At 41.2% G+C, this 15729-nt stretch overlaps 1 protein-coding gene across 3 annotated transcripts in view; it reads left to right on the top strand.

The window, feature by feature from the left end:
* The window catches only part of LOC109034213 (uncharacterized), a 123398-nt gene that overhangs the window by 24143 nt on the left and 83526 nt on the right, over positions 1-15729 (top strand). Inside the window, exon 2 of one of the 3 annotated variants that reach the window (XM_019047235.2) lies at positions 622-1056. The exons of the other annotated variants lie outside the window; for them this stretch is intronic. Within the exon in view, the coding sequence (XP_018902780.2) occupies positions 893-1056 (164 nt within the window). The 5' untranslated portion in view covers positions 622-892. The remainder of the gene's footprint in view (positions 1-621; positions 1057-15729) is intronic. 3 annotated transcript variants of the gene reach the window in all.

Below are 15729 nucleotides of genomic sequence, written 5' to 3'. Positions count from 1 at the left end.
CCAGGAACGACGGATGAATACGGTAGGGCCCGTGGCGTGGCGTGGCGTGCTTTGCGATGTATCGATTGATCTGCCATATAAACCGATGTAAAAGGGTCGATAGACAGGGTGTTCGCAGCAAACTTCCCAATAAACGATTTATTACCATAGCTTCAAATGGGGAAAAGTAGATAGTTGATCATTCACGCCTCGCCGCACAGTGGATCGAGTCAATCAGAGAGGTCGGTCATGAGACTATAAACTAAAACTGCAAATTTTGATGTTTAATTCTTCACATTTCAAATTTTAAGGGATGCCTCTGTAAGAAAATTTCACGAGGAAACCAATGGAGCCACTCTTAAAACCTCTAAGTTTTGCATGAACGGAGTTGTAAGCTTTTAAAGTTTCCAAATTTTGTCCAACCTTTCACATTGACTCGATCCACAGTGCGCCGCTGCAGGGTTTATATCCTTAACCGAAGACTTTGGTTATCCGAAGCTTGGTTCGATTCCCGCGGCCGAAAACTTCAGTGTTCCACGTGATGAACAGGAACCTAGTCCGAAGTTTTTTTCTCCGTCTTCCACCTCAGCACAGAAATGTGTGACGAGGCTCTGATTTTTCTCTCTTTTACCCTCTTTTTAGAATAAAGTAGAAGGTTTCTCGCTCGTAAGATTTTCGCGCGGCGTGGAAGTGACGTGTTTGCCACCGCGTGGACCGTAGTCCTGATGAACCCAAGTGCGGCGAACAAGTGCGGTGAAGGAAGCGTTGCATCGGGCAATTTTTGAAGTGAAAGTGCATCATTGGACCGTACGATGGATTTGAGCATTTCGTCCCTGTTGCCCTGGGACAGAACCGAGGCGGCCCTCATCTAGTCACGGTGGAGCAGCGGAGTTTTCCGGGGGCCGGGTCGAACATGCAGGGGAGCATGGAGTGCCCCCACCCATGGGGTCATGGGGCCTACCCCCCCGTCCCCCCGCTACCCCTCGTCCCGTCGTACCCCCAGCTTCAGCCTCCGTGCCCCTACGGCGCCTACCAGGCTGTCTCCCCGGAATACTATGACTACTACGGCGGACCCAGGTACTCAATGTTTTCTCATAATCAGTGGCGTGGCGTGCTTTGCGATATATCGATTGTTATGCCATTTAAACCAATGGAAAAGGATCGATAAACCGGATGTTCGCAGCGAACACCTTAATAATCGATTCTTTACCATAGGTTTAAACGGCATAACAATCGATATATCGCAATTCACGCCACGCCCCTGCTCATAATGCATCCCTTCATTGCAGAAGAAAACAAGTTGGCGTTGGGCCCTAATTTGTGGGGTCTATTGCTTATATTTAGCACCAATCAAAACTATTAAATAATTAATTAACTAATAATAATGCAGGACTTCATTCACACAGGTTTACTGGTTGACAATGCGTTTGTCTTTATAAAGTCCGTTACTACGGATACTTGGGTTGAAGCTTAATTAGCCCCAACAGGGACCATGGGATAAAATGGTCATTTCTATTTTTTGGGGTCGGACCTGAACTCGATTTGTTGCTGGTTGGCAACTATTTGCGATTAGATTAGACGTTTAGATTGATAATCGGAATACCTCAAAATCGTTTGGGAAACAAATCCTAAAAACTGTTCCATGCATGCCTCTAATGGACCGAGTTTAGCAGGAAGGAATCAACTTTTTTTTCGAAAAAATTGAGTGAAGAATGTTTTTGAGTTCCACTAGTCATATACTTTCCCTCGATAAAAGCTCGAAGTCGAAAAAAAATTAGTGAAAAGAGGGGTTCAAGTTTATTTTCCACATTGAGTCTTATGGAGGAATAAAACTTGAAACCTCTTTTTTTCAATGTCAACTTTATGTGGGTTGGTTCCTCTCTGATAAACTCGGTTCAAATCTTGTAAAATTTCCTACGTTCCATTGAAATTTCACGGGTAATCTCTGTAGAAACCTTGTCCACCAGTAAAATCCTAGAATTTTTCTACGCATTTCCAATCAGATTTCCAGCCTCCTTGCTTCCTTCTTTATTGAGGGCCACTGTTCCATTTCAAAAGCTCATGCCCGACTCGGAATGGTCGAAGGAGCTTTCCAAACAAGAGTAAACTAACACGGATAAATGAAGTATTATCAGCGACAGGCTTGCCAAGATCACAGGAGAAAACTCTCTTTTCTCGATACCCTCCGCGGGAAATTTCGATCGGCTGGCAACCCTGATCCAAGGGGAATTTTACCACGTTTCCTCGGATCATTCCACAGCGCTCTGTATGATTGCATTGCAATCAACGGAGACAAATCGGTTGTTCTGTCCCCTCTTTGGTGTGATTAAAGAGGTATTTTCATGATTAGAGAAATTCTTATAATCTTGGTGTCTACGGCCAGGTAAAATTCGAAAAACCGGGACTCTACCTATATAGAACGAAAAATATCTGGAAAAATCAAGGGTGATAGGTCAAAATGTCCAAAAAAAAAATGTCCAAAAGTCAAAATGTCCAAACCCTGAATACCCAAAAATCTAAAAAGGCTAAATATCATTAATGTCCGGCAGACAAATAAGTCCAAAAGTAGGCGAATGTCCAAATTAAACGCCAATATAGTTGAAATAGGAAGTTGTTATGAACAAGAAAAAACATTTTTAGACTTATTTGTCTGCTGGACATTACTGATATTTGGCCTTTTGAGATTTTTGGGCATTCAGGGTTTGGACATTTTGACTTTTGGACATTTTTTGTCGGACATTTTGACCTATCACCAAATCAAGGGATAGATTAGGAGAAAAAACGATGAAAACAGGGCATTTCCTATCATTTTACCTTAAGGTTTTATAATTCTTGAATTGGGTGGTTCGTTCCTCCCTAAAGGAGTCAATTAAAGGAAACAAATCTAATAATTCTCTCCCCCCCCCCCCCCCCATTTCGTTTCAATATTTCCTATGTATCTATTTTATGGCATATTTTTTCTCTGAATACGGAAAAAAGTGTCCAGGGTTATCCCCGAAAATTGTAGTACTATCCCAATTTGTTGGATGATATGGACATTTCCAATCAATTTTGGTAGTATCGGCGCAACATTCGGGTGGTTGGTAATGCAACTTATTAGGGTCCACAATCAATTAATTGGAAGTGTCCGAATTGGGACGTAACCGCTACCTCTTTTCTTCCGTGAAAAATCTAACTAAATTTTCTCCAGCGGAGCAAGAGAAAAATCGGACAAAACCATAGAATAAAATTTGGATTGGATCTAGGAATGTATATTTAATGAAGAATTCTATACACCTCTATTTAAATCGCCCTTCACTCATTCATCGCGGACCCCCCCCCCCCCCCCCCCTCCCGGGGAACTCCTTCTCCTACAAAATAAAATTCGCTTAAAGTGAATCGTATCCATCGGCGGAAATTCGCCTAACTTTGGCAGCTCTCAAGAAGTCCAAGTTTCGTCGGAACTGAAATTCAAGAAAGCGGCCCAGTTTAACAAAGTATTAAGTAAATCGTGGGAGGAATTTTTGAACGAAACGGACGGATTGATAGCGGCAAGTTTGTCGCGTGCCCGCCCCACTTTTCGTTGCATTGTATCGTGTAATGTCGGTGGCGCACAGTGGATCGAACTATTAGAAGAGATCGGACATGAATTTTTTGGCTAAAATTACTAATATTGATGTTTCTTCCGTCACAATTTCGATTTCAGGGGGTGTTTCTGTAAGGAAATTCCGCAACAAAACCAAAAAAAAAAAAAAAAAAACACTTTTAAACTTCTTTGTTTCATATTTTCGAGGATATAAGCTTTCAAAGTCTCCGAATTTTGTCCGACCTCTCCTATTGACTCGGTCCACTGTGTGGCGCTCCGTGCTATGCGTTTTCGACTTACCATTGGACGTATTTCTATCAAACGGAACTATGTGCATTATGACGTGAGCCCTGTTATGCACATGTTCTTATGGGTATCAGGGCTCTTGTCTTAATGCACATAGTTCCGTTTGGCAGAAATACGTCCAATTGGAGATAGTCCTGACTGTCCAGCAGCTTTTCTCCGCGCGTGTATTTACTTTGAGTTACCCTCGAGTAGCCCCCCTCCCCCCCTCGCTTTCCTTTTTCTCGCCCCTCATTAGGTCGATTGATTTATTTAATTTTTTTATCCGCTCGTCTTCTCACTTAATGGGAAGATAACGGAGAGAATCTTCAGATGAAATCTTTGATAGTGCTCAGCAGAACTCTGAATAGACACGTGTCCAACCCGCAAAGGACTACTATTTATCGTACAACACTGAAAAAATTGGGTGCATTCTCAGGAGAGATGAGCTTTTTTCGCCAGTTTCTGCTCGCGCTCAAGGAAGTACTCGCTGCGTCGATTAAATAATTAATCACGTTGAGTATTATTTCAGTCGTGGCGACAGAAGTTTCCCTGAAGTGGTAAAGTTTATTCTGGTTGTGACAGTCAGAAAATTTCTCATTACAACACTGATTGAATTCAGTGAGCCTATATAGAACTTCAGAGGATTTAGAACTTTAAAAGTAACTTTGGCGATTTGAAGTTTATGGAAATAGTCTATTGTATCACGTTCTTGCGGAATTGCATAGTTGGATTCCACGTGCTTCAATTCATATTCCTTTTCGCACCCCTATATACATTTTCACACCCCTAATCTGACTTTATTTTTCCTCTGTAAAATTCTATCTCTATCTTTCCAAGTTCGAAATATGTTTGATTAACGGAAGGATAGAGAAGTAGATGAGGGAAAAATAAGGATTTTCGGAAACCTCTAGGAAGAGGACTTTTTTTGCGGAAGTCAGGAATAAGTAAGTGAAAGTAAAGAAAATGAAAGGATTTTAAAAGGAGAAGACCCATTTGTGCGAAAAAAAACTATATACAGGTGAATTAAATTTAAAAAAAACTAAGCACGGGGGATTTCTGTGCGTCTTGGCTATTTTTTATTTAATTCTTCCGTAAATCTTTCAGTATGAATACGTCAATCGATCGCTGAAAACGAAAAATTCGCATCTCAATTGCAACATTTAAGTATCTTCGATTTTGTTTTAAATCCTCGGACGAAAACTGGTCAAAATCTTTCCCTGCAATTTTGTGTAATTTTATCAAATGGGTGAAGACAAATTCTCAGAAAATTCCTATAGAAACTGTTGGTTAGTTTCACTTCGAAATGAAACATGAGCAGAGACTTGCAACGTTATAATTTGAGGTACGCATTTTTCAATCGAATCGTGTCGTGCAAATACCACTAATGTCCATTTTCCAGTCTTGAGTTTTTTGGGTTGATAATACTCTTCGGGGTTGGATGCAACCACGAAAGTGGAGTTAATATTCGTTTTTGGGTTACTTTATACCCAAAACGAGTCCTATCATCACTTTCATGGTTGTATCGACTCTTCAAAAGTACTATTAACACAAGAGAACCGAAAGCTGAAAAAATGAACATTATCTGTTTTCGTACGACACGCGATTCAATCAGCGGACACTTTTTAAATTTATTGATGACGTTCGTAGCGTCTACACAGATCCAAATGTCGAGTGATCACCAAATCTGCAAATCGGAAAATGATCCTCGCCAAATTTTTGTCCAGACTTTTTCCTTAGTATTTCCGAGAGGAATCGTATACGATCCCAAGAGTCGCGCTTTCCGTTGCACGCTCGGTGTCTCGGACCGAACGAAAGCTTGGAGGACAAGAAAAATGAGAAAATTGAAACTGGGAATGGTGATTAGTTGTTTGTAAACGGTGTAATTACCCGAAATGAATGCCCGTCCACCGACGCAGCTCGCCGCTAACAACTCGCGATGATTCGATCCATCGCAGTTCGCCGCGTCCGATTCCCCTATCCTCAGCCGGCGATACTAATGAATAGTATCGAAGTATCGATTGCACCTATCGAGTCTCGAAGAGAGGAGCAGCGTTGTCAATTCGACTCAGGCCAGATCCGATCGAGGGAAAAACAACTACTACTATCGATTTGATTGATAATGACATAGGAAGCGAAGTATATAAATTGAAATGGAATTAAGGGTATCTTAATAAAATAGATCATTTGCGCTAGTCGTCAAATCTCCTTTCAGTAAATAAACCGTTCATTATATCGTCCACAAAAAAAGGGACCTTGGAGCAACAGTTTCAGGAGGGTGGTTTTTGTTGCGTCGGGTCGAAAATTCGGATTTTGAGATTTCGTGAGGGAACTCATTCTAAAGTCCAAAAAAAAATAATTAATGGCCAGCAAGTTAATTCTGTGACAATTTAGGACGTAAATGCATAATTGGGAGCCCTACACATGACAGGAATGAATTTGAATTTTGCTTTCTGTAACTAAAGAATGTAACTAAAAATTCTATATTTGAACCCGCGAAATTTGGAATACCGTGCGCATTTTTTTTAAAAACAAATTAAGACCAGACCTGAAACAAAAATGGAAAACCATAATGAAAATAAATGACAATTGATACGAGTCATAATTAGATTAATTAACATGAGTCAAAATTAAAAAAAACGACTGTGTAAAGACGAAGAATGGTCGATTATTTTGTCATATCGACTGATCCTAATCCGTATACCTTCCAATTCGACGATTTATAGTCTTTATTAATCAAAATTTACTGATTGGCTAATCGATAATAATCAATCAAAAGAATGATTCTTATCAGACTGATACGCACAAGAAAGTGTACTCTACCTTATAGTTGGCGCGGGTTTGTTCTGCATTATTTTCTGTTTTCCTTATTTTATGTTTATTTTTATTGTTTTGAAGAAAAAAGTTGGATTCATTTCTATTTAATTTTACGATTAATCGAATGTCTTGATAAATCAAGGACGAAGTAATTGATCACTCATTGCTAATTGGAAAGTATCGAGTAATCGATGATGGGAACATCCCTGAAACACGAGCGGGAAAACGAAAAATATTAAGTCGGTTTTCACTTCATTAATTCAGCACAAGAAGTTGAAAAGCTTCGGAAATTAATTCTTCTACAAATGAACGTGGGTTTCGTCAGCGGTTTCAGGAATTTTCGTCCAATTTTTTTCGTCCTAGAGAATTTTAGTCCAATAAATTCTGCCCGGTACCACTTAGTCCATTAAGTTTGGTCCGATATTTTTTGGTCCAATCCATAAAATGGCCCTGCGTTTTAGGTCCAATCGGTTTTTTTTCTGTCCTTTGTACATACTTTTTCATGGGCGTTGTCCTGCCTTTAGTTCACAAGCTGTGTTCCCATAAAACCGAGGACACTTACAACGTTCTGTACCAACAGCTTAAAATGTATGCAGAATCTATTAAGTCCACCTTCATTTCCAACATGCTCTTACGTTACTCCCTTACGTTACTCCCTTTTCTAACATTTACCTACGTTATAAATTCGACAAAAATAAAATATGATCATTGGACACATAAGTATGAGTCAAAGTAATAAAGAGGACTAAAAAAGGTAGGACAAATTTTCTTTTGGACCAAACTAACTACTGGACATAAATGTAAAATGGACCAAAAAAAATTGGACACAAAAACACTGGACAAAGATTCTTATAACCTCGTCAGCGCACCAGTCAAGTATAGATTCGAGTTTAAAAGTCATCGGGACAGACAGCTGCCAAGGTGCTCCGTACTCTATTTAAATCGGACCTCTCTCATCACAGAAGGAAATGAGCTTTAAATTATTGTTTTCCCTCCGTGATGGGGAAGCCCGCCTCGTCGCTTTTAATCTAAATGATAGTCAACTCAAATTTGCATTCATTTCACTCCTAAAAACAAAAACAAAAGCCATTTATTTGTAAGTTCTCTACCTGCATGATTTTTTGTAAGTTGTTGAGATTCTTCATCCAAAAAGTGACTCATCCGAACATTTTGGAACTAGCTGCACTGAAAAAAAAAAGTAGCTTGGATCAAGCATGATAATTCTTGAATTTGCCGCCAAGAATTTTCTTCATCTTGCTTTAAGCTGACTTTTTCTTGATTCAAGAAAAATAATGCTTGGGTTAAGCAAAAAAGTAGCTTATTTTAACCAGCAAAATTCTTGATTTAAGAAGAAATACTTCTTGGCGGCAAATTTAAGATTCTTCTTTTTCCAGTGTGGAGTAGTAGCGTAACGAACATACGAACATCCCCGTTAAACTTTATTTGCAATTTCATCTTGGGAATAATTGAAATTACTTGAGGACCATGTCCCGAGTGAAAGAAGCAAGTCGAAAAAGAATACACACTTCGCGAAATATTCCCCGGGCCATATCGTGGAATTGCTGTTGTGAACACTGTATAATGTACATCTACACAACGGAACTATACTTTTTCGTGCATCCCAATGCACCCATATCGTACAGCGCTAACGATCAAATTGGCGTTGTATCACCTTGCAGATTGATTTTCTACCGTTTCGCACAGGCAGCTGTACCTGTACTACTGTGCTAAAAAAGAACGTCGTACAAGTCCTCAGACGTTGCTAAAATTCCTCTCAAAAATTTCGAATTCTCGGTAAAATTTGTCAATATTTTTTTACCCCATTTTTCAGAGAATTGCGTTCTTAATTTGATCTGAAGTGCCTGAAAATTTCAAGGAAAAGTGAAGATAACTTTCTTCAAAAATACTTATTCTCTGGTAGGAAATTTGGCAACATTTGAATGCTAATACTGCGTTTTTCCTTAGCACGGCAGCGTACCATCCTGATGATTTTCTTTATTGCTCATTGATATTGCTTGAATATTGATGATATTGATTCTCACCAATATTAGATTTGAGGAAAAGACACCATATCGCAGCGAAGAGGCATCTTGCCAAGTATGATCCACAAAATCACATTGTATAGTTTGCTGTTCGTTCGTAGCTTTGTCGCAGACCGAGGCTTCGATGATCGATTCTCGATATTTCCCCTTGCTATAGGAAAGAAACGATTATTAAAGTGTTCGTTGCGAACACCCTATTTATCAGTGTTAGTCGATCCCTTTCCATAGGTTTAAATGACAGATCAGTCTAAATATCGCAAAGCACGCCACGCTACTGTCGCAGACCGAAAGTGAACGAGGCTTTTTGTTGAGTATGCATAGCCAGATAGCTCGAAAGCTATTTTCCTTTAGATTAAATTTTTGTTTTCGCAAGTTCGTTGCTCATATTTGCCGAAAAAAGGTTATAAGAATCTTTGTCCATTGTTTTTGTGTCCAATTTTTTTTTGGTCCATTTTACATTTTTGTCCAGTATTTAGTTTGGCCCAAAAGAAAATTTTTCCTACCTTTTTTCGTCCCCTTTATTACTTTGACCAATATTTATGTGTCAGATTTTCTTTTTGTCCAATTTATAGCGTAGGTAAATGTTAGAAAAGGGGAAAATTTGTGCGGTGTCTGTCCTCTAAAACTAAGTGTAGGAATTCCATACACGTGGTGGAAAATGTGGGGCACTGCTCGTCGACGACCTCTTCTTATTGTGTAATGTTCGTCATCGAAAAGAAAAACTATGTATAAAGGACAAAAAAAAAACACAATTGGACCTAAAACGCAGGGCCATTTTATAGATTGGACCATTAAACATCGGACCTAACTTACTGGACTAAGTGGTATTGGGCGAAATTTATTGGACTAAAATTCTCTAGGACGAAAAAAGTTGGCCGAAAATTCCTGAAACCGGAAAAAACGGTCCGAAGGCGGTGTCTATAGACGAGACAACGCTGGAAGTGTGTCCAGTGTCAACCGTACGTTGGGCGTTCAAATCGACCGAGAACGAAACTTAACCGTCCAACTTTTCGTCGGGTATAAATTCTGTTTAATGCATATGCGCTGCGGAACTTTGAAGCAGCTTCGTGTCGGTAAACACTTCCGTTGGCCGTAACCAATCAGACGATTCTCCTTTATTACGGCCGGAAAATGGTTCCCTGCTTTTTCTTACTGATCGAAGCCAATTGGAAACTCCATCTTGGGAATTAGGTTCGTATGCTGACTCCGCGGGAGAATTAGTTCTCCGACATGTTGCGGAAGACAGCAGTAACTGCATTCCTGGAGTGAGCCACGGAACGCCCATGACCAAGTGCTAACCGCGGCTCAAGTTGGAATGGGGTTACTACTCTCTTTCTTAACACGATAGTTGTGTAGCCTTCAAATTGTTGGAAGAAATTGCCGCCGAGTGCACAGATGCTCGTATCTTCGCTTCCTTAATCGCATCTAGTTTGTCGTTTTCCAGACGAAAGATCGTAGTTTTCAGTTCGACGCTGCAAAACCTCCACTCGTAAATCTCCGGGAAAATGCCTTCAAATGGTTGAGTAGGCAAAATTACTCACTTCGATTATCGAATAGTTCTCTATCGATCGTTCCGTCGCGTCGTCGCGTCAGTCAGTGACACAGCACTGACAGTACTCCCATCCCGTCACTGGTAAAAAAAACCTCTTGGACCAATGCCGCGGTGCATTGACTTAATAGTGCAGTTTCTTGTCGCCGAATTTAAGAGTCTTGAACTCTTGTTTCAAGCGGATTTTGCATTAATTTAAGCGGATTTTGCATTGAAACAAGAGTCCAGACTCTTAAATCCGGCGACAAGAAACTGCACTCTTGAACTAAGAGGTTTTTTTTTTTTTTTTACCAGTGATGTCCATCAAAAGTTCCGGGACTCGGAACTTTTTTGTTCCAATTTCTCCCGCTCCATATCCGTCAAAGGTTCCGGAATTCTTTCTAGATTTGTTCAGAAGCTCCGAGAAAGTTCCGGAAAATCTCGTAAATTTTAAAAGTTCCCGAAAAAATTTAGGTAAATTTCAAAAGCTACGAAATTTGGTACGAGTTCCGGGAAATGGTAGTACTGCGCAGTGGCAGTAGACGATCTAAGGACCGGGTAGGAGTGGATTAGCCATTTGGGGGGGGGGTGGGGGGTAGCGGAAGGGATTTGCTTCACTGTCATCAAAAATGCTCCTCCTTTCTTGATCTTGTTTCGAGTCACAGACCTTAGGTCCCTTGGGGGTTACTTGAAGAGGCCTCGAATAATCTCTGCACATTTCCTACTTAAAAATACAAGCTATTATTAAGGCGGCTTACCAGAATATGTTTAGGCCCCTAAAGGAGTGAGGAGAAAGGAGGTAAGGGGAGTCTTGGCATTTGATCGTAAATGAGGGAGGAGGGGGGGGGGTGAGTGAGGGAAAATTTTAGAGAGGGAACAGAAAAGTTTCCTCGAGGGACCCGGTGAAACTCCCGTCACGGTACTGGTAACCGAAGTCGAGGCGTGTTGTCCATCATGAATACATTCGACGCATCTTTCTCCGTTGAGCGTTGAGCGTTTCCGTAGCCGTTGCGTCAGGTCGTTGAGTGCAACGATGCAGCCGACAACGCGGCGTGTCGGTGGCGGCGCGGCGCGGCGGCAACGTGCCGCGACTTATTTACGTAACAAATCGACGATGAGATTGAGAACCTGGCCTCGGATCAACTGCGTTCGAGCTAGGATCGATTTATCCGCCGCTGCACAAAGCAATTAAAAGGTGGCAGGGGGCAATCAACGGTCGTGCGGGGGGAGGGGGGGGGGCTGTTGGGGGATGGAAGGTGAACCGCGAAACACCGTGGAGAGCGGATGGAAGGGGGGGGGGAGGGAGAAAGGTGATAATATGACTCCGTTGGATGACAGCTGTGCTGATGCGCGACACTTGAGACTTGCTTCTTTGTAGCGCTCGCGGATGTTATCGTGCGCGGAAACTCGCGGAAAAATTCATGATCGGAGCAGCGGGCCGATTATTGACTTTTATAGACAAAGCTATAGACAAAGATGACATAAGGAGTATAGAGCGATCCTATCGGTTGAAATGGGTGGTTCCTACCGACTAGGGGGGTAAATGATGGACTAACTATCGGGTCTCTCGTGGATTGCAGTTAATTATGTCCTTAATCTATTGCAACCACCCGCTTCCACCAATAGGATCCCTCCGTATCCTTTTTGTCTTCTGTGTCTATTGCTTTGTCCATAAATTTCAATAATCAGCCCGCTTTGTGGAATCATCCGTCTGAGGATTGATCCTCCGGTGACGACTCACTAATCCAGGGTGACAAGTTCTTTCAATGTCTGGGGAAATCTGAAAGTCCTGAAAAATCAGGGAATTTTGCCACGGCGGGACCTTAAAAGTTGGCCTTCTAGCCAAATCATCACAATTTTTTTTTTTTTTTTTTTTAATGAGACCACGGGCAAAGTAATATGTCAGGGGATATTCCGTAAAATGGTGGTATTACCCCAACTTGTTGGATGTTACGGACATTTCCGATTCATTTTGGTGTTACCGCACTCGGGTTGGGGTTGTACCGCAACATTTGGGATAGCAATATAATTTATCGGGATACCACCATAATTAATCGGAAATGCTCTTATCGTTCAAAAACGTTTCCTCTTTTTTTCGTGGACATTTTGATAGCTCAGGCGTTCCTATCACTATGGACATTTCTGTTTTTGGACAGTTTGAGCTATCACCGAAAACCCGGTCTTGAAGATTTGGTCGTCACTGCTCTCTCGCGTAAGACGGGAAAGCATGGGTTATTACTTGGCTTGGGTCAAGAAACCCAAGAGCTTGGACCCGGCGGGCTCTTTTGCAGAGCTAAGGAAGAACGCCGTATGAACATTTGAGAGTTGCCAAATTTCCCCGGATAAAACGGGCATTTGTGTGAAAAGTTATGCCTATTTGTCCTTGAAAATTTCGGATATTTTAGATTAAATTGCGTACATAATTGTGTGAAAATTTCGGGGGAAATATTCACAATTTGCCCATTGAATTCGGTTTTTATCGAAGGAAATATGGCTACGTTTGAAGGCTCATACGGCGTTCTTCCTTAGCGCGGCAGTTCTTCGGTTGAAGGGAGACGGGAGTTTGTTTACTCGCGCCTCTCCGACTGTGGCATGGCGCGCTTTGCGATATATCGATTGATCTGCAATTGAAATCTACGGAAAAGGATCGAGAAACAGGGTGTTCGTTTGATAATCGATTCTTTACCATAGCTTCAAATGGGGAATAATCGATAATCGATCATTCACGCCGCGCCACTGTTTTCCGAACTCTTTTCCTCAATAGCCGCCGTTACACTTACACTCCCGACTGTGCATTCGGACATGGTGCGCATGCGCATGACCTTCTACTCGTCTCGCGACTGTGAATGAACGACCCGTCCGAGTGGTGGTGTGACAAGGGCTCATTATCGCGCCTCCGTGACGACCGGACGCCGGACGCGGGGCCGTGGTGCGGCGCGCGAAATGCGAAACGCGAAAATAGGTACGGAACCTACGGAGCCATGCTAAGGAAAAACGCCGTATAAACATTCGAGAGTTGCCAGATTTTCTTCGATAAAATTTTCATTTTTAAGTAAAGTTATGAACATTTTTCCTTGAAATTTTCAGGAACTGTAGGTGAAATTGCGAACAAAATTATCTGAAAAAATTAGAAGGAAAGTATTGATATGTTTTCCAGGAAATGCGTGTTTTATCAGAGGAAATTTGGCAACGCCCGAAGGTTCATATGGTGTTTTTCCTTAGCAAAGCAGTACGGAGCCTGGAATCCGCGGCGTTGTTTTTCGCAACGTCCAGTTTTCCTCCCCGATCGATGGAATCCATCGCGCGATCCCTCGATTCTCAATCCTCGATACGCTGCCAAGTATTTAGGGCAGGCCATCAAGCGACGCACCCGTCCCATATCCATCGATCTACACATTACTCTGTATACAGAGCGATTACTGTGTAGGTATGAAGTCTCTTTCAAGACGCGGACGCCTCAGGCCAGGCGCTCGGTGAGATGGTGTGTCACACAACGACCAGCGCTCCGACGCTCACTGGATTGAGTCAATTGGAGAGGTCGGACAAAATTTGTGAATTTTAAACGCTTATAACTCTATTCATACACATTATTGAGGTTCTAAAAGTGGTTCCATTGGTTTCCTCGTAAAATTTTCTTCCCAGAGCATTCCTTAAAATTTTAAATGTGACGAAATAAATACCGAAATTTGCAGTTTTAGTAAAACATTTCATGTCCGACCTCTCTGATTGACTCGAACCACTGTGCAACGCACAGTGGTTCGAGTCAATCAGAGAGGTCGGACATGAAATTTTTTAACTAAAACAGCAAAATTTGATGTTCAATTCGTCACATTTTAAATTTTAAGGGGTGCCTTCACAAGAAAATTTCACGAGGAAACCAATGGAACCACTTTTAGAACCTCAATAATGTGTATGAATAGAGTTATAAGCTTTTAAGGTTTTCAAATATTGTTCGACCTCTACTATTGACACTATGCGACGATCCACACTGCCGTGCTGAGGAAAAACGCACTATAAGGCATCAGGCGTTGCCAAATTTCCTTCAACAAATCACGAATTTTCAAGGAAATTTGCGAATATTCCTCCTCCTATTTTTCATAGAGTTTCGGTCGTAATTCCGTCTAAAATGTATGAAAATACCAAGGAAAAATAGACATAACTTTTTTCAAAAATAAGTATTTTCTGAGCGGGAATTCGGCAACATTTGAATGCTCATACCGCATTTTTACCTAGCACGGCGCCGCACCTAGCCACATCAACCCACACGGATAAAGAATAACGTTAATGGTCGTACAAGATTTCTGATTATGCGGAAACAAACGCAAGGAAATGGTTAGACAAGGCTGAATCGAATATCAAAATGCTTGGGACGTCTCGGGGTGAAATCAACCCCCTTGTCAACCCAGCAAAAATTAAGAATGAACTTAACAAAAGAATTATAACGAAGAACTTGGAGTCCCTGATGGTAATAACAAACGAGAGGATAGGATACACCCCAGAAGTCTATACCCTGGTGCCAAGAATTTCGACGCCCCGAGTTCGCGACAGATCAGTGGCGTGGCGTGCTTTGCGATATATCGATTGATCTGCCATTTAAACCTATGGAAAAGGATCGATGAACAGGGTGTTCGCAGCGAACACCTTAATAGTCGATGCTTTATCATAGGTTTAAATGGTATAACAATCGATACATCGCAATTCACGCCACGCCACTGCGACAGATAGTCGGACAGAGTGTTACGTAATATTTTCTTATAGGCGTTGCGAGAGTAGGGGGGGGGGGGGGGTCAGATTTTTCGCGATACTTATGTTCGGACTACCCTTTTATTAAAATTCGGAATAAATGTGATCCCGAGGAAATCTAGTTACCAGCATTGGATTTCTGGGAATGCTTATCACCTGCCGGTTAACGATATCGACGGCATTGTTAATAATACCAGTGGCGTGGCGTGCTTTGCTACATATCGGTTGATCTACCGTTTGATCCTATGGAAAATTATCGATAGACAGGGTGTTCTGAATATCATCTTAATATTTAATTTGAAAAATAGAATGAAATTGTGAATCAACCACTGTACTAATTGCGAGGGGCGTTGGTTCATTTGAAAGGTGTTGTTCTCAATGCTTCGGGAAAACTATAAATTATTTTCTGGGGTTCGTCCCCGATTTTTAAATCCCTAAAAACTCATAAATTGGATGAGGGGAAGTGGGGGTTTTTTGTTTTTTGTTTTTCGGAAAAGTTTTGTTGCTACGCATCTTACTTTACTGTTTGCTGTCTTTTTATCAGCTGTTTTCATTCAACAATCATCATTAAGTGAGGTTACTTCCAACACTCAACTGCCATCAACTTACATTTTTCTTTTCCCGCGTTTTTTTTTTTTTTTTTTTTTTTTACGGTTTTTCATGATTGCTTCCATCTTTTTCCTATTGCCAATTTTTCCTCATTAAGTCAATAACCTCCAAGTTTTTTTCTCATTTTAACATACCAAAAAAAAAAAAAAAAAAAAAAAAAAAAA

Source organism: Bemisia tabaci, chromosome 2, assembly GCF_918797505.1.
Source record: "Bemisia tabaci chromosome 2, PGI_BMITA_v3".
Lineage (NCBI taxonomy): Eukaryota > Metazoa > Arthropoda > Insecta > Hemiptera > Aleyrodidae > Bemisia > Bemisia tabaci.
Note: the sequence above shows the minus strand (reverse complement) of the source record. Positions and strands in the feature narration are given on the sequence as shown.